The 23,162-nt window shown below is 36.3% G+C and overlaps 1 protein-coding gene across 1 annotated transcript in view; it reads left to right on the top strand.

Annotated features, from left to right (window-relative positions):
* Positions 1 to 23,162, top strand: part of ARHGAP42 (Rho GTPase activating protein 42) — a 266,391-nt gene that overhangs the window by 181,333 nt on the left and 61,896 nt on the right. The window contains exons 5-6 of the mRNA XM_069469030.1: positions 3,267 to 3,368; positions 10,844 to 10,954. Coding sequence (XP_069325131.1) covers positions 3,267 to 3,368; positions 10,844 to 10,954 — 213 coding nt within the window. The remainder of the gene's footprint in view (positions 1 to 3,266; positions 3,369 to 10,843; positions 10,955 to 23,162) is intronic.

Here is a 23,162-nt window from a genome sequence, read left to right as displayed (position 1 = left end):
GTAACTTGCCATTTTTGATGATCTTTTTTATTCAGTAGTTTTCTGTCTGTCTCTTTCACTTTCTTTGTCTTTATCTGCATGACATATAGTAACTACAGCAACTATGATACTAAAAACAGTACTACTGTTTTATATGTTCATATATCTTGTAGGACAATCCTCTTCTACTTCACTCCTCTTTTCCCTCAAGATTATTATTTCACGATGACTTTATTTTAAATGATTACCTAATTCGATGTACTTACCATGGATTGACAGAGAACATACCATTATAATATGTAGTCTCTCTTTTTTTTTTTTGAATCATGCCATAGCAATAAGAAGGCAGTGATATTGCATAACATTTAGTAACAATTCATGGTTGTTTTCTCCTTCCTTTGGTGTGCTGATTTCAGAGAAAATTCTTAGTTTGATGTCCACAACAACTAACATAAGAGACAAGAGGTAGCTATATGGGGTTACATTACTAATTCCAAGTAAGACTTAGCTTATACGAGCAGTAAATCATGACTTTCGAGGTAGATATGAGTTGCAAGGAAAAGTGCTTTTTGTTTTCTAGAACACGCTTCCCCAGATGATAGTTGTTGTACATGTGGCCTAGTCTTTTCTCTTAGCTCTTTAATTTTGTGCTCAAACTGAGGGTGCTTTTGTTGTTTACGTCACTGGAACCTTTGAGAAGATCTTTTTTTGGTGGCCTGGTGGTGTGAAGGGCCAGGGTTTGAATGAGAGTCCAGGAAGTGGTTCTGGCAATGATTTTTGTATTGCCAGGAATCCTGATGTATCAGCACTTAATTAACATGTTGAAAAATGTCACTGGACTGAACACTAACTGAAAAAAAAAAAGATGCGAGTGTCATCGCCACAGCTGTACTCTCTTCTCCTAAAGCCAGTTTCCTCCTCTTCTGTGCACAGTGAGAAATTCTAAGCCCCTGTTGTAAGATGAAGGGGAGTGAGCTTTATGTAATATACTGTAACGCAGCCGGTTGCCCACGTGTATTCATGTACCACTGAGTTTGACTTAGGGCCATTTGTGCAGAGTTGTTCCTTTTTCCAAGGATAACAGTTTGTTGAACAAATAGAATGTCAGTGAGGGACTGTCGTGTGGCCACTGTTAGAAGAAGAAGAATTATGCTTGCTCGTTAAATATTTATTGAGCATTCACTAGCTATTCAATTTTAAGCTGGATGGGGTATATACATAAAATCTCTGCTACACTGTAGAACATGAACACAATAAGACGACCATATGTAAAGCTATTTAAGCATTCAAAAGGAAGAGAGAATTGATAAAAGGGAATTGTGAATGAGGTTTCTTTGAGCTGGGTGCTAGAAGTACATATAATTTGAATGTACGGAAATTGGAAGAAATGATCATTTATGTCAGACGGAATGGGCCGGGGGGGGGGGGGGGGGGGAGAATAGAAAGGAACAATACCACGGAGCTCAAAAAGAGCTAGTGAAAGAGACTTTTGGAAAGATAGGTGGCGGGTTAGTTGTGGTCATGACATGCCAGATTAAAGAGTGACATCCACTGTTGAAAAGATGAAGTATTCACCCAGGTATCTATTCCAGCAGTGGGGAGGACAAACTCCTCCCATCCTGCGCTTGGGCTTCTCTGCTTCCCTTTGGGTCTGCTACTCCAGAGTTGGTTATGTGAGGAGCTCCCCAACACACCTTTTTTGGATGGAAGTGCTACTCTTATTTTCCAGTTGTGTTTCTCCTAGTAGTGCCACATTTTATCCTTACATAACAAAAATTCTTTGAGGATTTTGACTTTTCTCCCCATCATTTACAGGTGTAATACTTGAATGTACAAACATCTCAGCATTTCTTACACAGTCTAAAAGTGACTTGAACTTTTAAAGCAGAACTCTGCTTACTCTCCTTTGAACTCAGTTTTCTCAAATCACACCCTAAAATTCCATATACGGAAAAATATGATGGGTTCCTGGAAGTATAATTAAGAATGACAGTTCAGAATGCCAAAAAAATGGCATTACCGGAATAGATAAACCTGGGGAAGGCCCCCTAAGCTAGAGGCCTTCTTTTCTTTCCTTCTGCTTCTCTCTCTCTTTGCTTTCCTCCTCTCTTCCACAGATCCATCCATTATTTTTAATTAACCCCTGCCAGGTTCTTATGCAAATAATGAAGCAAAGACTTATGCATAATAATCATAGAGCTTGTTAAGAACAACAGTTCCAGAGTCTCTGGGTGAAGGAAAATAGGAATGTGCATTTTGAACAAACTTTGTAAACACTTGACTCTAATTCAGGTGATCCAGAGGTTGCAGTTTCAGAGACACTGAAATGAAGGAAAGGAAAAGTAGTACTACTTTGACCAGTGAAATGTATGAGTGTAGTTACTTAGTATTTGTTTCATGTAGACCCATAAGTAGAAAAGGCATACCTGATAGATACAGTATTTATGGTTGGAGAAGATTATGTGTCCAGGTATGTCCTGTTCTCTTCAGTATTTCATTCCATTTGCATTTCTATGGAAGGAAGCATGCCATAGGATGAAAGATGTATTTATTCCCTTCCTCCATAAGGTCAGCCTGTTTACAGCTACTCTGCTTCTTCTCCTCCACAAACTCCAACATTTCAGAAATAAGCATAGGTAAACTATTGTAATAATAGTTACAGTCAGAATATGGGATACGGATGTTGTTAATCCTTTTGATTTGACTTTGAATTTTCCTATTTGTTTGAAGCTACCAGCATTAAAAAAATCTGTTTACCTCCCTGTCAAGAATGAGTTGTTTGAAATATCAGGTGTCTTTGTGGCTGAGAATGATTCTGTGTAAAAGAGTTTATGGGAGCAGTTTTCCTCTAGACTGGTTGTATGTTAACTCATTCGAATCACCAAAAAGCCTAAAAAAGACATTTTTCTCTTAGTCACATCCTAGATTTACTGGATCAGAATCTTTTGTTGGGAGTCCATTATAAGCTGTCAAAGGGACTTTACTGTGGCCAGCCGGTCCCACGACCCATACTACAGTTCCGTGGGCTCCACAGGAGATGTGACCTGCCATGTTTGTGTATAGGTGTTTCTCCCCACAAGATGGGGAGCAGAATTCATACTCAAATAACTGGTTTCACATCCTTCTTTCTACCCTACTAAATTAAGGTTTTGTAGGTTTTTGGAACTTACTAAATCATTAAGTAATTGTATTGGACTTTTGAGGGGACGGTGAAAATCAAGGTTTTCTGGATGCTCTGATTTGAATTTTGAACCTTTTTTTTTTTTGTTGTTATTGCTATCCCCTAGGATGGGAAGAAGAAGTTTGACAAGGAGAGTGAAAAATATTACTCAATTCTTGAAAAACATTTAAATTTGTCTGCAAAGAAAAAGGAGTCTCATTTGCAAGAGGTAAGCTTTTCCAATTGAAATGTGGAAAAAGCATTAACATTAAGTTATGTAAAGTAAAAAATTTCCAGAGATTGAGGTATCTCAAAGTCTGCTACTATTTAATAAAATAATTACAGTGACAATAGCTAACTTCATTGAGCACTTACTATGAACAGGTACTTTAAACACAGTATGGCATTTAATATTAACAGTTCCAAGTGAAAGATTAGTATTTCCTTCAGCAGCAAGAAAGGCTGAAATAAAACCTTTTCCTTTTCTTCTTTTTGGGCATATTTAAAGAGGCGGGACCTATCAAATTCATGTTATAGCCTTTATATTAAATTTAAAATATCTGTGACATTGATTTTAAAGCCTCCCTTCTGTATTGGGGGAAAAAGATATACAACTACACATTTCAAAATCTCAATTATTTTACATCCGTTTTCTTTAAGAACAAATGAACAGAAATATCTTACGCACATCTACACATGTAAGTAATCTATTTCTTCTTCTTGTCTGAAATATTTTATTCTTATTGTTTTTAACGGTTATTAGTAAAATCCAGAGTAGTCCTTTTACTGAGGAAAAATGTAGTTCTAATTTCAGTGATGGTGTATATCAAAAAATGGTCCTCAGTCTTCCATATTCCTTTTCTTATTTCTCCTACCTCCAAGTTCATCTGCAAGGCGTGCTTGACAAGTTAGAGTATTACAAAGTTTCCACGCGTCAAAACAGAATGGGAATGTTACTTTTAGTATCCGATTCCTTTTTTTCCCCAACATGCTCATGTTTTCATCCAGGGCATCAAATTTCTTTATTTAAAGATGTTTAATATTGGGGAGTTTTGTTTCCCTTGATATTAAACATGACTTTATTAGTATGCTTTCTGTTATTAACACATGCTATTAAAATAGTATAATTTAACATACAATTGTGTGCTTATGGAAAGATTTTTGTGGCAAAAGTGAAATGGAAGACAATCTGTCATTAAGAAAAACTAGATTCTATTTTAAATTTCTTGGACACTTTTAATCTTAGAGTATTTGGTACTGCTTGTTGTAATTTAATATTATGCTCACATGTTCCAGATGTCTTAAATGCTTATATTTCTCTTAATACGTTGCACTAGAATAAACTTGAGAGAGAATGGGGTTGTAGTGCGAGGTGGGCGCTGTCATGGGGAGAGAGGAGGCTCCCCTACCTGTTGCAGGCGCACTGTCACCTGCCATGCCCAGGGCTACGGCCAGGTGCCTTTTTACAAATTGACTGCCGTAAAATTAAGGGTGGTTTTTTTAGAGTCCCTAAAGAACTTTAGCTTCTTGCTAAATGAGAGGGCACCCGTAGACAAGACACTGCTTAAGCCATTTTAAGGAAATGATAACTTTATCCTAATTTTAAAGTCCTCTAGAGAATATGTCTCAATTTTTCCTGACAACTTAGCTCAGTATTTAATACTTTTCCTTGCTAGTGGCCCTAAATCTCTTAGGTTACGGCATAATAGAATATTTGTTCTGGTTCTGTATTGAGCTGGAGGCTGGAAAAGATCATAACATAATTAGTAACACCCCCCTCTCCACCTCAGTCCACAAACACGCACACTTCTTGTCCAGGAGGTACAAGCCCCTTACTTAACACAGCACAACAAACAGATCGCGTTAAAGCAGCTTCTCAGGGGTACATAATGTAGACAAGGAAAAATATGGCTTGGGTTTTTCTTCCCCTGCCGCTCCAAGAATCAAACCTGTTTGTTGTAGGCAGATGCTGCCACAAACTTATTTAATTCTGTGACACGGCATTAGAAGTCATCTGCCTCCTTCCAGATCAGCTCCTTCTGTCAGCACCAAGCTTATCACCTTGTTCTCCAAAAGACCCCTCTGTGCCTTCCCACTTGCACAGCTGACTCCTTATTCATTTTGCTCATGGAAAATAAGTGGCTGCCCATTTCCAGGACTGAATTGAAGGTCAGCTTATGTTGACACAGTTCCAAGGCTGTCAATTAGACGGGGCATTGGAGTAAATAACTGGAGAGTTGGAAACAAACTTGTCAAGATTATAGGTTTTATAGTGGATGGAAAGGAGTAATATTTGATATGTGGATGAATAACTCTTTTCTAAGCATAAAATGAAAGGAAGAGATCATAAAGGAAATGCAGAAAGATCTGAACCCATAAGAATATCTATTTCAGAAGACATTAAACCAAATTAAATGGCAAACTATTAGGGAATTTCAACAACATAGGACAAAGGGTTATCATCTCATATATAAGAAACATTTGCAAATCAGTGTGAAAAAGATAAATACTTCAGTGGAAAAAAATGGGCTAAGGATGTGAAAAACATTGATCAAAGAGGAAATATAAACTATAATAAATATCGTTAGTTCAATGCAAACTGACAAGGTGTCATTTTCAATTTATTGAAAGATAATATCCATTGTTAGTGAAAGTATAGGAAAAGGGGCATACTTTTGTTCTGGTGGGAACATAAATTACCTTAAGAATGACTGAATCTTTTTGACATCATATTTCAACAAACCTGAAATGTATTAAGATAGTTGAGATGATTTCTTTTGGTTGGAATTTCCCCCAAAGACATAATTAGAGGTAAGTATAAAAATTATATGAATATTGTTTAAATATTGATCCAAGAGTTATTCACAGTGCAAAAATTTAGAAACAACTGAAATGGCACAAAAAAATAATTGGGCTAAATAAGCAAAAATACTTTGACCAAAAAATGAAATGTGATCTGGCTGTTAAAAGTTTTATCTGGAAAATCATTTAAAGACATTGGGAGATGTTCATTAGTTTAAGCAGGAAAAAAAAAACAGTTTAAACCGGAATATACAGTATTATCACAAGTTTATTTTAAAGTAAGTTTGGGCTGGGTACAGTGGCTCATGCATATAATCCCAACACTTTGGGAGGCCAAGGCAGGAGGATTGCTTGAGCATAGTAGTTTAAGACCAGCCTGGGCATCATAGCGAGTTCCTATCTCTACCAAAATAATTTTAAAAGTTACCGGGTGTGGCGGTGCATGCCTATAGTTTCAGCTACCCAGGAGGCTGAGGCAGGAGGATTGCTTAAGTCCAGGAGTTAAAGGCTGCAGTGAGCTATGATGATGCCACTGCATCCCAGCCTGGGCAACAGAGCAAGAACCCATCTCAGATAGATAGATAGATAGAGTGTGTTACACATCAAAATATTATCAGTGGAATTCCACTTTTCATTTTTCTGTTATAGCAATGAATAAGGAATAAACTTACAATAATGAATATTTATTACATTTGTAATTAAAAGAAAAAGCAAAAGGGGAAAATGAATTCCTTTTAGAAATCCAGATTTTGGTTTTCCACCTATCACTAAATACTCTTTCAACAGGTTCTTCTTACCCTTACCTCCTAAATGAAGCAAATCTTTTAGGTTCAGTTCTTATATTTCTATTTTTATCCTTCAATTTATGACCCTGATGAAATCTCTTCTCCTGTCATATTATCCATACATCCCAGGTCATGATCTTGTCACGTCCGACCCTTTGCACTACCCTTTGACTGCTTACCAAGACTGTAGATTACCACTTCCTAGTGACATGTGAAATATTCCACATCACCATCTTTTCTAAAATTTTCTCCTACTTCTCATTTGTTCATCTTTTAATGCTGGTATTATTTCTTATACCGAATTTGTCTTTGACTTTTCCCTTGTTTCTCATAGCCACATCTTTCAACTTCTCTTTCCTGCTGGGGTACACCAGGCACCTTTACCATTTTCAAGTAAGAGATCTGTGTATTCCCATGCACCCAGTCCCAACATTTAATCAATGTATTTTGCACTGTCCTCATGTTAATCTTCTTGAAATGTTGCTCCTTAAGTTTTTGCACTGTCTGTAGGATGAAGTCTACACTCATTCTATCTTTTCTGCCTTAACTTTCATTGGTGTTTCAAACAAAACCTTTAGTCACAAACCTTTTGATCTACCTAAATATAACTTCAGTTTTGCTGACTCCATTCCCTAGCTCAAATTAGTCTCGTGTTGTCTCCTTCCCATTCTTCAGAGTCCAGCTGCAATCTTTTCTCCTCTGGGAATGATTCAGCAAATAACACCTAAGGCCTTTCCCCCTATTTTGAATTGAGATAGTTTATTGTAGTTAGGGAGGAATTTATTTTAGATCGCTGCAAAAGCATGTCATTTTCTTATTAAATGAATTTGCTTTTGTTCTTTACAGTTCCTTTTGCCATGTAAGCAACAGTTTACACCTGGTGTTCTAGTGTAATTATTACTAGTGCTCCTGTTCAGTTTTAAAATTGTCCTAGTCCAAATGATAAATCTTATGATTACCCTGCTTATCCAGTACAGCATATATAGCACCCATTGTTAGTGGGTTTATAAGCAAGTGTTTGCTAATGAACCACATACTATGAGCTTACATACTGAAGGGATTTATTTTAGGTCAAAGAATACCTTTCCAAATCTTCTACTGAAAAGAGATTAAGCTGTCCTATTCCTTAAGTATTGTATACTCTGTATGACCTTTCAAAGCAGCTTTGGTATATCAAATTTCAGTTGTCTATGTTGGAGGTGATGAAACATCTATAAATGGCAAGAGTCATTATTTCTCCTTTATCCTTTCCTTATTCCCCTTGCCTTTCTGGAAGGGGGTGGGTGGGATGAGATTATGCATGACAAATAAGTTTCTGAAGAAATGACTTAGTATTTTTGTGTCTGGGTCCCCAAGACCACCCCCAGGTTTGGTGATATGCTAGGAGAACTCATAGGATTCAGCACAAAGTCATGCTCTTGATTTATTACAGTGAAAGAATATAAAGAAAAATCAGCAAAGGGGAAGGGTGCATGAGGCAAAGTCTGGGAGAAACTAGGTGTGACCTCCTAAGACTCCTCTCCCAATGGACACACAGGCTATGCTTAATTTCTCCAGCAATGAGTTGTGGCAACACATGTAAAATGTTATCTACCATGGAAACTCATTACAGACTCAGTGCTCAGGGTTTTATTGGAGGCTGGTCACATAGGCACCCTCTGCCTGGCATGTACCCAAATTCCAGACTCCCAGAAGGAAAAGAGGTGTTTGCATAAACCGTATTGTTTATACAAACAGTTTAGGCATAGTAAGCCATGTCTTATCAGTTCGAGTGATGGGAACCCTCCCTAAATTCACATTCCCAGACACCAGCCAAGGGCCAACCTTGTAAGCAGACCTTTCAAAAGATGACGCTCAGGCATGCTGTGCTCTTTTCTGCATACCTCTGTTCAGCAGGAAAAAAAACATTTTAGACTCTAAAGGTCTCAACATTCTAGTTTGTTCCCATGGACTAGGCAGCAAAATCAATGACATTATCTTTTACAGTAAATAAAATTTTCAAAATAACTTGTGGAAAAAAATGTTGCCCCTGAACGTGAAAATGTTCTTGCATCCCTTATACCTAGCAGTGTACTGACCCTTGCTCTAGACAGCCCCTTTTTGCATCTCTTTCCAGGTCCCACATTCAGTGGTGTTGGGTTTGTGGTTTGAAACTGGCCATTTGGGGAATATTTGCACCACAGAAACCAGCAGATACTGCAAATCAGATGTTTCTCCCCAGACAGCCAATTGTTAAACATTTACTAACATACCACCACCCATCCCTCAATACTACAACTTAATTCAGTCTTACATACAGTGTGTTCCCCTAAGCGGTGATAAGAGAAAAATAAGATTTATGTGCAATACTGATTTTTTTGTTATAAGTACCTATTATAGATAATAGGTACCAACAACAACATATTTGGGAGCTGAGAAGCTTTTGGTTCAAATCTCCTACCTGATTTATATATTCTTCACGTATATTAGTTGAAAAATGTGGAATACTCAACTTTAAAAATGCCCATTGAGTTACCAATAATATTGGGTTACTTGTAATTATATGAATAAATGCATAACAATATATATAATTGTAACTGACCTTTGAACAATGCAGGGGTTAGCAGTGCTGAAGCCCTGTGCGGTCGGAAATTTGAGTACAACTTTTGACTCCCCCAGAATTTAACTACTAATAGCCTACTGTTGACCAGAAGCTATACTAATAATTTAAACAGTCGATTAACACATAATTTGTATGTTATATGTACTGTAGTCTTACAATAAAGTAAGCTAGAGAAAAGAAAATGTTATTAAGAAAATCATAAGGAAGAGAAAATATAGTTACTATTCATTAAGTGGAAGTGAATTATCATAAAGGTCTTCATCCTCGGCTTCACGTTGAGTAGGCTGAGGAAGAGGAGGAGGAAGAGGAAGGGTTGGCCTTGCTGTCCCAAGGGTGGCAGGGGCCAAAGAAAATCTGTGTATAAGTGGACCTGCACAGCTCAAACCATGTAGTTCAAGGGTCAATTGTATTTTTAAGGGGGTTCTGAATGAAGTCTTAAGATGCTATGATGTTCAAGCCAACAAACCTAATTTTATCTTTTTATTATTTTGGGATTTTATGTGTGAAATTAACATTATAAATGGCTTCAGAACAATTTTCTATTCCCAAATTGTTGTTGATGGATACTTAGTACTCCAGAGAGCCCCTTCTTTTCATCTGCTTTTAGTCATCTCAGCTGCAGTGAGGAGTTTTACACTGGTCAAGAAAAGTAAATCATGTCTTTCAGCTTTAACCACAGTCACTTTTAAAGAGTGCATCTGAGACTGATAGTGGGCAGAGAAGAGGGAAGAGAGGCACAGTCTAAATAAAAATGAAATTACCTCAGTAACGCTCTCCCACACTTTATCAATAAAACCTTATTGCAATCAGATAGAATAAATGTGCACTGTATTGATGGAGCATGATTCATCAGGTTAGAGCCACTGAATTTTTTTCTTCTTCTTTTTTTTTTCTTTTGGCTCTGCTACTGGTATTATCTTTCTAAGAGCTTACCTAATGATGTGGCTTTCCTGTTTAATATTCTCAGATGCTCCTACCTCAATTAAAATCCAAACTTATGCAGCACCCAAGATCTTTTACAGTGTGATGCCATCCTTATTTCTCCCTCCTCTCCTCCATGGGTTTCCTCTGCCTCCAAATGTTGTCAATGTCTCTTCACTTTTCCATGAGAATGGCCCCTGCCTTTTCTGTATCTTTGACGATTCACTGTCACATGGTTCATCTTAAGATTCAATCAACTCAAACATCTTCTCTGAGAATTTAGTCTCTCCTGCTGTGATCACCTAGATTTTCATTTATATTTATATACCCCTTTTGTAATATATATATGTTACTACAGTTAATGTTGAATGCTTACTGTGTGTGTGTGTGTGTGTGTGTGTGTGTATCTCTTGCTCCATACACTATATATAAGCTATTGTGGGCAAGGTCTGTAATAAGTGCTACGTTAAAAGTTTTTGTAGGAGTTAATTTTTAATAAAGCTTTCAGAGTAGAACAGGAAGTGAATTCCTCTCTGCATAGAACCATTGATAATGACTCTCTGTGTCATCCTTTGCCGTTTTTCACTCTTTTAGGCAGATACACAAATTGACCGAGAACACCAAAACTTCTATGAAGCATCGTTAGAATATGTCTTTAAAATTCAAGAGGTTCAAGAAAAAAAGAAGTTTGAATTTGTTGAACCGGTAAGTTTTCATTTCCTTGTAAAATAGTAGGCCCATAACAATGTAAGAAAAAAAAATTAGTACTTTTTCTGTTGAAAATTGTGATTTATAAAAAAAAGAGGAGTATAGGAGGGAGGAATAGGTAGAGCACAGGGAACTTTGGGGACAGTGAGCTCTATGATGGTGTAGTGGTGGATGAATGGCATTATACATTTGTCAAAACCCGTGGAATGTGTAGTACAAATGCTGAATCCTAATGTAAACTATGAATTCAGTTACTAATAATGTGTCAGTATTGGCTCATCGACTGTAACAAATGTACCACGGAAATGCAAGATATAATAGTTGAGGAAACTGTGGGGGGGAGTGCAGTGTGGGAGCAGGTGGGCGAGGGGCCATATGGGAACTCTCCGTCCTTTCCACTCAGGTTTGTGGTAAACCTAAAACTGCTCTAAAAAATAATGCCTATTACATAAAAAAACAAAACACGATGAAGGGATATAGATACCTGAATATGAATGAATATACCTCATCAGTAAAGTCACCCATTTATCAAACCTGTAGGTGGAGGGAGAAAACTTAAGGCTGTTATTTTTTTCCTTTGTTCCACACTCCCCCTTTTTACAGGCCTAGGATCTGCATGACTTTCCTATGAAGTCATTTATTTTCCTAACTCAGTGTAAAAACTAATGGATATCTTAATGTAAACTGCATTACAGAAAAGAACAGGTGGCTGGTCTTTATAAGCTTACTTCATTTTTCAGCATTTTTTCCCAAGTGATACCCTAACGTGTTACAATATTGCCTGAATAGGCATCCTCGTTAAGGGGGCATCTATCATGGATAAAAGTAAGCTCTAGAGTCAAGGTAATCCTTGGTTATAATGTATTGCTCCATTCCCATGAGATGAGAGGACAGGGTTAATAAATGCATAAGTAATCAAATATTTAATTTAAGCCATTCTTTTCTTCCTATGTTAAACTTATTTGTAATAAACAATAAACTACTCTGTTCTTATTTTAATGGAGGTGATGGGGGAAGAGAAGACAACATTTTAAAATACATTTGACGTAAATTGTTTTCTAATGGAAACCCATTAGTCATGCCCTAAAGATAATGAGAAACTGAGACAGAGAAGAGGTGGGGGACAATTATTGGTCCCCATCTGGCTTCCAGGACCTCTGCTTTGCTCCCCTTCCTCCATCTGGAGCCACCTGATTCTGTCCTGTACCGCGGGCACTTGCGAAGTTTGTAAGACCAACCCTTCAGCTAGAAGGATGAAGGAACTGATGGCCACAGCTCAGGCCCAGGGATTTAACTTTTACCTTTTATTTGGGATAATGGATTGAAGTGCAAGTTCTGTTTGCCAAACAGCTATGTCCTTAAATCCCTTAGAATGAATTGGTAACCCCTTATATCATAGACCCTTTGAGGATCTGATTAAATTTTGTGTGACCCAGGGGGCCTTCTGAACCTTCTCTGGGGTTCATGGACAACCAGCCAGCCTAACAATCCCTCTTCTAGGAAGATGGCCACTATTTAGAATTCCTGCTCCCTTTCTCATTGACTAGGTCCTACCCCAGAATTCCACTGTGGTTTTTGAAGCCTCAAGTTTTATGGGTAGACTTCTTCCCTAGTGCCTGCCTGCTGGGATTTTTGAATTTTAGCTCTTCTGAACACTAAACTATCAGAGAGACCCCATTAATTCTGACAGTTTTCTGTATATTTCTTTCTTACATGTTCCCATTTCCTTCTCACACCTGGAATGATCCTTTTGCATCTGTATACCTTTCTCTGGAGAGTGATATGGAGGTAGCCTGTTTCCTTGTCTTAAGTCTCTTTTATAGCCCATCCTGTCTGGGAACAGTGAACTAGAACATTCTGTAAGATGACATCAGACATATAGACAGAGAAGACTGTAAAATTGTTTGCTCACAGGTGGCAGAAGGAATGACAAGAATTTATGAATTCCTTTGAAAATACATGTAGAGAAATGGAAGCTATCCTTCAGTTGAAATGTGTTCTCTTGCTTTTCTCTGCCTTCGTCCCAAACCTTGATGTTCTGATAAGTCTTCTGTCGAGCGTGCCTTTCTTATGACACCACAGTCAAAATCAATGTTAAATTTGTCCTTCTTCCAAAATATTTTCCTGGCTGCTGTGTTTTTCCTATTAAAATGTCTGGCCAAACCAAATAGTACTGTCAGTTTAGTCTCGTCCTCATTTCTAGCCTTAAAGTCTCATCTATGGAGTTGTACTTCATTTCTATTTCAATGATGAGAAGAATAGAAATGGGATCAATGAAATACGAGCATGTATGTTGACCTTGAGGTTATGCATTTGTAAATTAATTTGGTGGAGAAAAGTTTTTACATTTTCAAAAACAAAGCTCCCAGGAGCTATAAACATAAAAAGACATGAGAACACTTTAATGTCTTTGCAGTTTTAATTCTGTAGAAATCCAATTCCTGTTTGTGTTACTGTTGCATATTGCAGAAATCTAGCAGTCTATTCTAGTTTTAACTCATATTAATTTTAACAAATAGGCATGAGAGTAAAGCAAGTCCCTCTCCTATAGATTATAAGATATCAAATAGAAAATATTAATAAAGGATGGTGAGTCGCATTAAATTATATTCATACTTTATGATATATTTTAGATAATTTTACATTATTTTAGTTAATATCAAGGTCCTACTACTTCTAAAATTTCTGTAGAATATTCAGTTGCTATTAGAAATAAATATGTCTATATTATTCTAAAAATAATAATAATACATGAAATGAAAGGGGACATTTATGTATTTTTTATAAATAAACTATATGTTATTATTTTAACAGTATACTTGAAAATTTAAATTTACTTTTCTATATGGTATACAATTTTAATGGCAATCTTTTTTCTAGTTTGTCATATTTTATAAAAAAGTGATTAGACTCACTAGTGATCTCTAGACATGCACTATCCTGTATGGTAGCAACTTCCTACATATGGGTAGCACATATGGGTTATTGAGCACTTGAAGTGAGGCTAATCTAGATTAAGATGTGCTTTAAATATAAAATAAACACCAAATCGCAAAGCCTTACTATGAAAACAATGTAACATATCTCATTCTACCTCTTTCATACTGATTACAGGTTGCAACGATATTTTGGATATGATCATGTTAAATTACTCAAATTAATTTCACTTGTTTTTTAAGTTTTGTTTGTTTGTTTTAAATGTGGCTGCTAGAAAATTACACATCGACTTGCATTTGTGGCTCATGTTATGTTTTTGTTGAGCAGTGATTCTGTTGAACTACATCCTTTCAGCTTGGCCAAGAAGGCACACAAGTTCAGGTCTACAATGGGGGACAGAGATCAGAGAGGGAGAAACATCATCTCCTGACTTTACTCCTCAGAGTGGCCTGGAATTTATGAGAATTTTGAGGGATTAGAAGAAAAAGCTGGAGAAGTACTCTGAACATGAGTAGCCTAAATAAAAAAGTGGAGGAACCCAGGGGTGTAAGAAACACTTTATGGTACATGAAGGTTTGTGGCTTAGAAAACTAAATCTTTTTATAACTCAGCTTCTTTATGGTTCATTCAGCTGCAGCTTGTGTGTGTGTTGGTTGTGTCCTTTGAGAACACTTAGTTGGGACTGATGTTTTGTGAGCAACTATTACGTGCTATATGTTTTCTCTGTGTTATCTCACATAAATCCCACAGCGGCATTATTATTAGGTAGTTGTTTGATGAGGAAGCTAAGTCCAAAAGATTGTTAGTTGCCAGAGGCCACAAACCTAAAGTGGTGGATAGTCGGGAACCCAGACCCCAAGTCTGAAGTCACAGTGTAGTACCACTTACTGCCTCAGTGGATGCTTGACTACAGAAATTAGTCCTTCCTATGTTCTGGCCAAATAAAATGAATCACCCTAGAAAATTGCATCATGTAGATATTTTAACTCCTTAAAATTAGAAGAAAAATACTACTGTTTTGGGAAGTAGGGACAGAAAAATATAATAGTATAATGAGTGGGAACAAGATAGTATTTGGTGCCACGTCTTTGTGCAAAACTGGCACATATTACAAACTCTACCTCAGGTTTTCATCTGTAAATCGAGGATAAAAATATGTATTTCCCAGGATTGTGGTGAGGATCAACCAGTGCAGGTATAGCACAGACAGTACCTGATGGATCATAAGTGTCAATTAAGGTATCAGCTGGTGTGAACTGTCACTTTTACTGTGCTCGCATATGAATCAACATTTATGAACCTTATGAATTAAAGCCCAATGTACTTTTTCAAAAACTCATTTTAATTTTAGCCTAAATATATACCTAGAGCAAGTTTTGTAAGAGCATTTTCATATTATAGTAATTTTTTTAGATTTCATTTTAGTCTTTCTGTACTATGTTCAAAGTTAAGGAAAATGAAAATAAATCATTGTACATAAACTGAAATATACTGATTTTGATGCTCTTCCTTTGGACTGCTAAATTCAACTTTAAATTTTTTCCTGAAGAAAATTTCACCTAATTCGCTAATACCTTTTAGCTTGTTATATCATGACGTATACCATAAAATACTTCTCAGTCAGGGTCTCTAAATTTGAAAAGTTTAAATAATTTTGAGACTAAACTGCTACTTGCTAAATTAAAAAAAAAATTAAGTCTATCAGCTAGTATATAGACCTACAGGTCTTGAAAGTTAAACCTGTTTGTGTTCTTCTTTTCAATAGAATTGGTTAGCTTTAATTTAGAAAATTTGTAGTAAATCAGAGTATACAACACAGTGTCCTCTTTTTTGGAAACTCTGTAGGACTAAAGGTTAAATTTCTATCCTGCTTAAAATCTAAGTGCAATAATTCTATAAAAATGAAATAACAAAGCTCTCCTCAGTTCATATTTTAAATAAAAATAAAATCAGTAATGGTCCTTGGATTTAGTTTTAGCTACTGTTATTGAAAACCTGAAATTTGTAATAGCAGGTAGAGGCTGAATAGAAGTTTGTAAAGAGAAAAGTGCATTCTATTCGTTTGGTAGAAATCATTCATGCAGCTTTTGCTGGACTTTATCACCTTGCTGGCTACAGTACCTGTTAATTCCCATTGAGCTGTAAAGATGAGCTGACTGTTCTTCAATACTTCTGTTCTTGTACCACACAAGTTTACCTCAGGCCACTTCATCTGCATTCCATCCTCTTGAATGCTTAGGAATCCATCTTTTCAGGAACTCCAATGACGTTTTCACTGCTGAGGCAATATATGGCTGTCACTTTGTTTTATTAATTGAATCAAGTGCACGTATCTGTCTATTCATTCGTTTGTCCTTCCATCCTTCTTTTATCATCCTGTTTTAAAATTGTCTCCCCAAGCCACTCTTCACTGGCCACTTGCCATCCTTGGCTCTTTTTTATCTTCAACTTTCTCATTATTTGGTTAGATTTTTATGTTCTTTCATTTCCATGCAATTGAGTCTTATGAACATCTGTGCATTAACCTTAAAGCAGCGGCCCCCAGCGTTTTTGGCGCCAGAGACCAGTTTCATGGAAGACAATTTGTCCATGGACAAGGGTGGAGGTGGGGATGGTTTCAGGATGATTCGAGTGTATTATGTTTATTGTGCAATCAAACCTCTGTGCTAATGATAATCTGTACTTGCAGCCGCTCCCCAGTGCTAGCATCATCGCCTCAGCTCCACCTCAGATCATCAGGCGCTAGATTTTCATAAGGAGCAGTCAACCTACATCCCTCCATGTGCAGTTTATAGTAGGGTTCGCATTCCTATGAGAATGTAATGGCCCTGCTGATCTGACAGGAGGCAGAGCTTATGTCATGATGCAAACAATGGGGAGTGGCTGTAAATACAGATGAAGCTTCACTCACTCACCTCTTGCTGTGCACCCAGTTCCTAATGGGCCATGGACTGGTACCTGTCTGCAGCCCAGGGGTTGGGGACTACAGCCATAAAGCACTCGTTAGTCATTTCAAAGCTATTCTCTGATGTCTGAAGCTCTCCTTTAAGATGTTTACATTTCCTTCAAGTAAGAAATTGCAAAGACTACAGATTTAACTCCCAGGCCTGACACTTTCACAGTGTGAAAATTGATGCCTTGACTTTGCCCTACTTTTCCTATCTTCTTAGAGGTTTGTTGGGCCAAATGTAGAGGATGGAACTGTACCTTATAAGATTTTGATTTCTTTTAGTGCATTATGGTGCTCTGTGTATGAGAAGTATTTATGTTTATTTTTTTAAAACAACTTTATAGAGATCTAATTCATATACCATACAGTTCACCCATTTAAAGTATGTAATTAAATAGTTTTAGTGTACTTACAGATATATACAACAATCACCACAATAAATTTTGAAGTGTTTTTATTGCCTCAAAAAATAAACATCATACCCTTTAGCTATCAGTCTCTTGATAGCCCATAATCCCTAACCCTGAACAACCACTATTCTACTTTCTGTGTCTATAAATTTGCCTATTCTGGATATTCCATATAAATAGAATTATATAATACATGGTCTTTAATGTTTTCAAGGTTCATCCATGTTTAAGCATGTGTCAGTACTTCATTTCTCTTTAGGGCCAAATAAAACTTCATTGAATGGTTAGACCTCATTTTGTCTAATTATCAGTTAATATCTTTTGACTATTACAAATAATATTATAAACATTCATGTACAAGTTTTTGTATAAATGTGTGTTTCCATCTCTCTTGAAGTGGAATTACTATCATTGATAACTATATGTTTAGCCATTCAAGGAGCCTACCAGACTGTTTTCCAAAGTAACTGCACCATTTTACATTCCCACCACTAGACTTTGAGGAGTACAATTTCTCCACATCTCCACCAACGCTTTCTATCATCTCACTTTTTGACTCTAGCCATCACAGACAGCGTGAAGCTATATTTAGCTGTGGTTTTGATTTATATTTCCCTGATGACTAGTAAGTCAAGGATCTTTTCAAGTGCTTGTTGACCATTTATATATTTTCTTTGAGGAAATATCTATTCAGATTCTTTGCCTATTTCTAAAGTGGGATATTTGAGTTTTTATTATTGAGCTAAAAGATATTTATTCTATATACAAGCCACTTACCAGATAAGTGATTTGCAAATGTTTTCTCCCCTTCTGTGGGTTTTCTTTGAATTTTCTTGACAGAATACATTGAAGTTTTTAATTTTGATGAAGTCAAGTTTGTATATTTTGTTGTTATTTATGTTTTTGGTGTCATGTCTAAGATTCTGTTGCCAAATACAAGGTCACAAAGATTTAGTCTTGTGGTTTTTTCCCTAAGTGTTTCATAGTTTAAATCTTAAATTTAGGTCTTCAATCTATTTTGAGTTAATTTTTGTTTGTGCTGTGAGGTAGGGGTTCACAGTGGATGTGGCCATTCAGTTGTCCCAGAAAAATTTGTCAAAAAAATTCTTCTTTATTCGTATGATCTTGCCACTCTTGTTGAAAATCAGTTGATGGTAGTATGTGTGCATATATTTGTAGACTTTCAGTTCTGTTCCACCAATTAATATGTCTGTCTTTGTGCTAATATCACATTGTGTTGATTATTATTGCCTTGTATTCAGTTTTGAGATCAAGAAGTGAGTCTCCAAAACAACACATGTTGGCGTGGATGTGGAGAGACAGGAACACTCATACACTGCTGGTGGGACTGCAAACTAGTGCAACCCCTGTGGAAAGCATTATGGAGGTATCTTACACAGATTCAAGTAGACCTGCCATTTGATCCAGCAATCCCATTATCGGGCATATACCCAAAGGAAAAAAGGTCATTCTGTAACAAAGACACATGTACCCGAATGTTTATAGCAGCACAATTCACAATAGCAAAGATGTGGAAACAACCCAAATGCCCATCAATACATGATTGAATTAGTAAGCTGTGGTATATGTATACCATGGAATATTACTCAGCTATAAGAAATAATGAAGATACGACATCTCTATGGTTCTCCTGGAGAGAGTTGGAACCCATTATATTAAGTGAAGTATCCCAAGAGTGGAAAAACAAGCATCACATGTACTCACCAGAAAATTGGTTTCCCTGATCATCACCTAAATATACATCTGGAAACGACACCAATTGGATATCAGACTGAGGTGGGGAGTGGGGGAGGGGATGGGGGTATGCCTACACAATGAGTGCATTGCGCACCGTTTGGGGAATGGTCACGCTTGAAGGTGCTGACTCGGGAAGGGGGGTTGGGGAAGGGAGGGATATATACCTACATGATGGGTGCAACGTGCACTACCTGGGGAACAGACACGCCTGGGGAACAGACACGCCTGGAGCTCTGACTTGGGGGGAAAGGCGGTACATGGGCAACGTATGTAACCTGCAATTCTGTATCCCCCATAACAATAAGATGAAATTAAAAAAAAAAAAAAAGAAGTGAGTCTTCCTACTTTTCTTTTTGAGTTTTTTTTTCCCCCCAAGATTTTTTTGACTGGTTGGGGTCCCTTGCAATTCCATAAGAATCTTATAATTAGCTTGTCAATTACTACAAAAAAGTAAGCTGGGATTCTGATAGAGATTGTGTTGACTCTGTACATCAGTTTGGGGAATATCACCATTTTAACAATATTGAGTTCTTCAATCTATGGACATAAGATATTTATTTAGATCCTCTTTAATTTCTTTACACAGTGTTTTACAGTTTTCAGAGTATAAGTTTTATACTACTTTTGTTAAATTAATTTTCCTAAGTATTTCATTCCCTTTGAAACTGTTGCAAATGGAATTGTTTTCCTAATTTTATTTTCAGATTTTTCATTGCAAGTGTATAGAAATACAATTGATTTTTATATATTGATCTTTGTATTCTGGCTGAACTTGTTTATTAGTTCTAGTAGTTTTGTCCTGGATTCCGTAGGATTTTATATATACATGATCATGGCATTTCCAAATAGAAATAATTTTACTTTTTTTCCCCCATCTTGATGACTTTTATTTGTTTTTCTTGCCTAACTGCTCTGACTGCAGCATACAAGTACAATACTGAATAGAAGTGTCAAGAGTGGTCATCTCGTCTTGTTCCAGATCTTGGGGCCGGGGCAGGGGTAAAGGAATGCAGTCAGTCCTTCACCATGAAATGGGATGTTAATTGTGGAATGGGAGTATTCAGTATTTTAATGAGTGGGCAATTAATTTCTTGGGCTATAAGGACTTATGCTTAGTTTTTTAGTGGTCAGAGATGCTTACTGAGTTATATGTGGCAACCAGCCTTTCTTTGTTGGTAAGACTGGTAGAAGGACTCTGTAGAAATTGATCGTGAGGTCTCTGTCAAACTTAAGAACAAATTCTGAGCTTGACTGGCAGAGTTGTTCTGGGCAGGTGGCACGTCTCTACCACTTTGGGAATTTCAGCAGGCTAAAGAAAATGATTAATTGTAATAATTGATTATTATCAGTAAGAAAAGAGGGCAAACATGTAGGATCACATTGTTACAAGAGTATTTACATCTCGGTTCTTAGTTTGAGCAACAGTTATCTGGAAATAATTCATCTACAATTTCAAGTTCTTCCTTTCACTGCCATGCTAGCCCCTTTTTCATATCTCTTACTTTTCTTTGCCAATCACATTATAACTGGTAACTTCAGGCTTGAAACTTTTAGAAGTATCACATTCATACTGCACTTAGTTAATTGATGATTAATCAGCTGGGAAATTATGAATATTCTTTAGCTGACTTGTAATGGGTTTTTAAAAGCATTATTTATCTGTAAATGCAGTATCAATTTTTACATTTGGTCAGGTTATTAGAGTGACAAATAATAATTTGGTTCTAAAATTCTTTGGGAATAATAAAGTGTTATGTAAGATTTTCGTGATGATAAAAGGAACTTTCTTAGTGTTAAAACCTAGACTGGTTAGTAGTTTGTAGTAGTTATTATTTTAAAAGCCAAATTTTCTTTAAGATAAGCTGAGATCATAGTCCTGTCTTTAACATCCCAGCCATTCAGGCAGATTGACCAAAGAAAATGCCATGTGGGAAATGCAATTCTTAAATATTTTCGGGCTGTCCTGCTAAGTTCACTTGGTTTAGCATCTTGGAATTTGGAGGATAAAATGATCTAGCACCTAGTCAAGCCTGAAAAAGTTTAACCTTGCTGCCCCCTAGAGGCAGTTATTTCATAATGCTCTCTTTAATAAACTTTCCCAAAAGCTGCTTCCAAAGATGTGGAACAAAAGGAAAAGGTGAGTGGTGTTTTTTTTTTTTTTTTTTTTTTTTTTTTAATGTACCTTCCATAGAAATGTACATTTCCTAGTGGGTGCTCAGCATGTGTTATGTGATTAAAACATATTTGTCTGCTACTCAGTGAATCTGAATTGTGCTAGAGGCCACCAGTGGATTTATTTTCATCTCAACTGAAGTTGGCTACATATGAAATGCTGAGAATATAGAGTAACCTAAATAAAAGGAGGTGCCAGAATCTTTCTTTTTAAACATAATTAAGAATTTAAAAGCAGAGCTCAGTGGAAAATGTTGGCTTACCCAGATCCACATCAAAATACTTCCATAAGAGGTTTTTATTTTGTTTAAGGGACCCACAAAGGGTTCAGGGAATCTTTAAGCATTAAGAGGCCCTTCGTGTGAGGGGCTGTCTCACAAGTCATGAGGAGTTCAGCCGGGAGTGCCCAGTATCTTCTCTAGATTTCAAATCATTTGAAACATACTAGGGTTGAGTATCTTGTGTCTGAAATGCTTGCGACCAGAAGTGTTTTGGATTTCAGATTTTTTTCAGTTTGTGGAATATTTGCATATACATAATCAGATATCTTGGGGATGGGACACAAGCTAAACATGAAATTCATTTATGTTTCGTATATATCTTATACACATAGCCTGAAGGTAGTTTTATGCAATATTTTTAATAATTTTATACATGAGACAGTTTTTGTACATTGGACTGTGAGAAAGCAGAGGTGTCAGTTGTGGAATTTACCACTTGTGTTATCGTATCTGTGCTCCAAAAGTTTCGGATTTTGGAGCATTTTGGATTTTAGATTTTCAGATTGGAGATGCTCAACCTGTAACATAAATTTAGGACTGGGACATCAAGCCATGACAAAGCAATTCAAATTATCATAAACCTCCATGACCTAAAGATTATAATTCACCATTTGTTAGAATTTTTGGCAACATTCTAGGTATGATTCTGTGTGGTTTACTTCATATTTCTGAAATATCAATGTGCTTTGTCTTTTCCCGTGTTCTGAGCACTCAGAATATTGGAAAAGATGAGTCTCAGAGGATTAGGTGTTTTGTAGAAAGCTTTATCACAGATACTCTTAAAATATCTTCTGTACAAGTTTAATTAATTTTTGTACATATGCTGATTTTAAAATAGCATCTGCTTTGTGTGGCATCCAGTTCATAATGAGATGGTTTAATTGTGGACTAATTATAGATGGTAAAATATGAAATAATACTTTAACAACTTTATAAACTGTTATTTGGATGTTCAAAAGACTAATGTTATCAGTATATTTCAAAAATATTTTCTCTCTGAAAAGCTCTGTCTACATATTCAAACCCTCATTAAAGGTATTTTTAATCCAATTTAAGCTACAGTTTGGTTTACTTAGGTCGCAGTATATGCAGACTATATATTTTGTTGGATAATTTGACAAGTATAGCATGATTTTAAGACAGGCTATTGAATATTTAGTTTTGATAATAATTATCAGTTGATGTAAAGCTGAGAGTATAATTCTAAAATGACAAAATATCAGGAACTGTTGATCAAGAGAATAAAAGTCCTTAAACTATAACTACTTAACAAAAATTATTTATGTATATATACTTTCTGAAATGAACATTGTATGAAGTTGACTTGTTTATAGGAAGAAAAGCACTAGGTCATTGTTTTCAGACAGAACCAGTGTTTATCTGTTGGCAATCATAAGACACCTACCAGCTGATGCTTAGCCCAGTCCGTCCTCCCCACCTCCCCAGACAGAGGAAGTGGCAGAATGTTATTCACATGGGAAAATGGTTTCAAATTGTGTGTCTTTTTTAATTTAAAATAATAAGTTACAGACATATTATGAGCTACCTTTCAAAAATATTTTGTAACTTTATTGCAGAAAGAGGTTGTGGGAGAGATTGAGTTGAGGGGAAAAGTCTGTGGAATACAATCTCTGTGAATCAAATGAAAATACTTAAATCAAGTTTTTACTAATATAATTTATTCTGTGTCCTGTCAT

This window comes from Eulemur rufifrons, chromosome 6 (assembly GCF_041146395.1).
Source record: "Eulemur rufifrons isolate Redbay chromosome 6, OSU_ERuf_1, whole genome shotgun sequence".
Classification (NCBI taxonomy): domain Eukaryota; kingdom Metazoa; phylum Chordata; class Mammalia; order Primates; family Lemuridae; genus Eulemur; species Eulemur rufifrons.
Note: the sequence above shows the minus strand (reverse complement) of the source record. Positions and strands in the feature narration are given on the sequence as shown.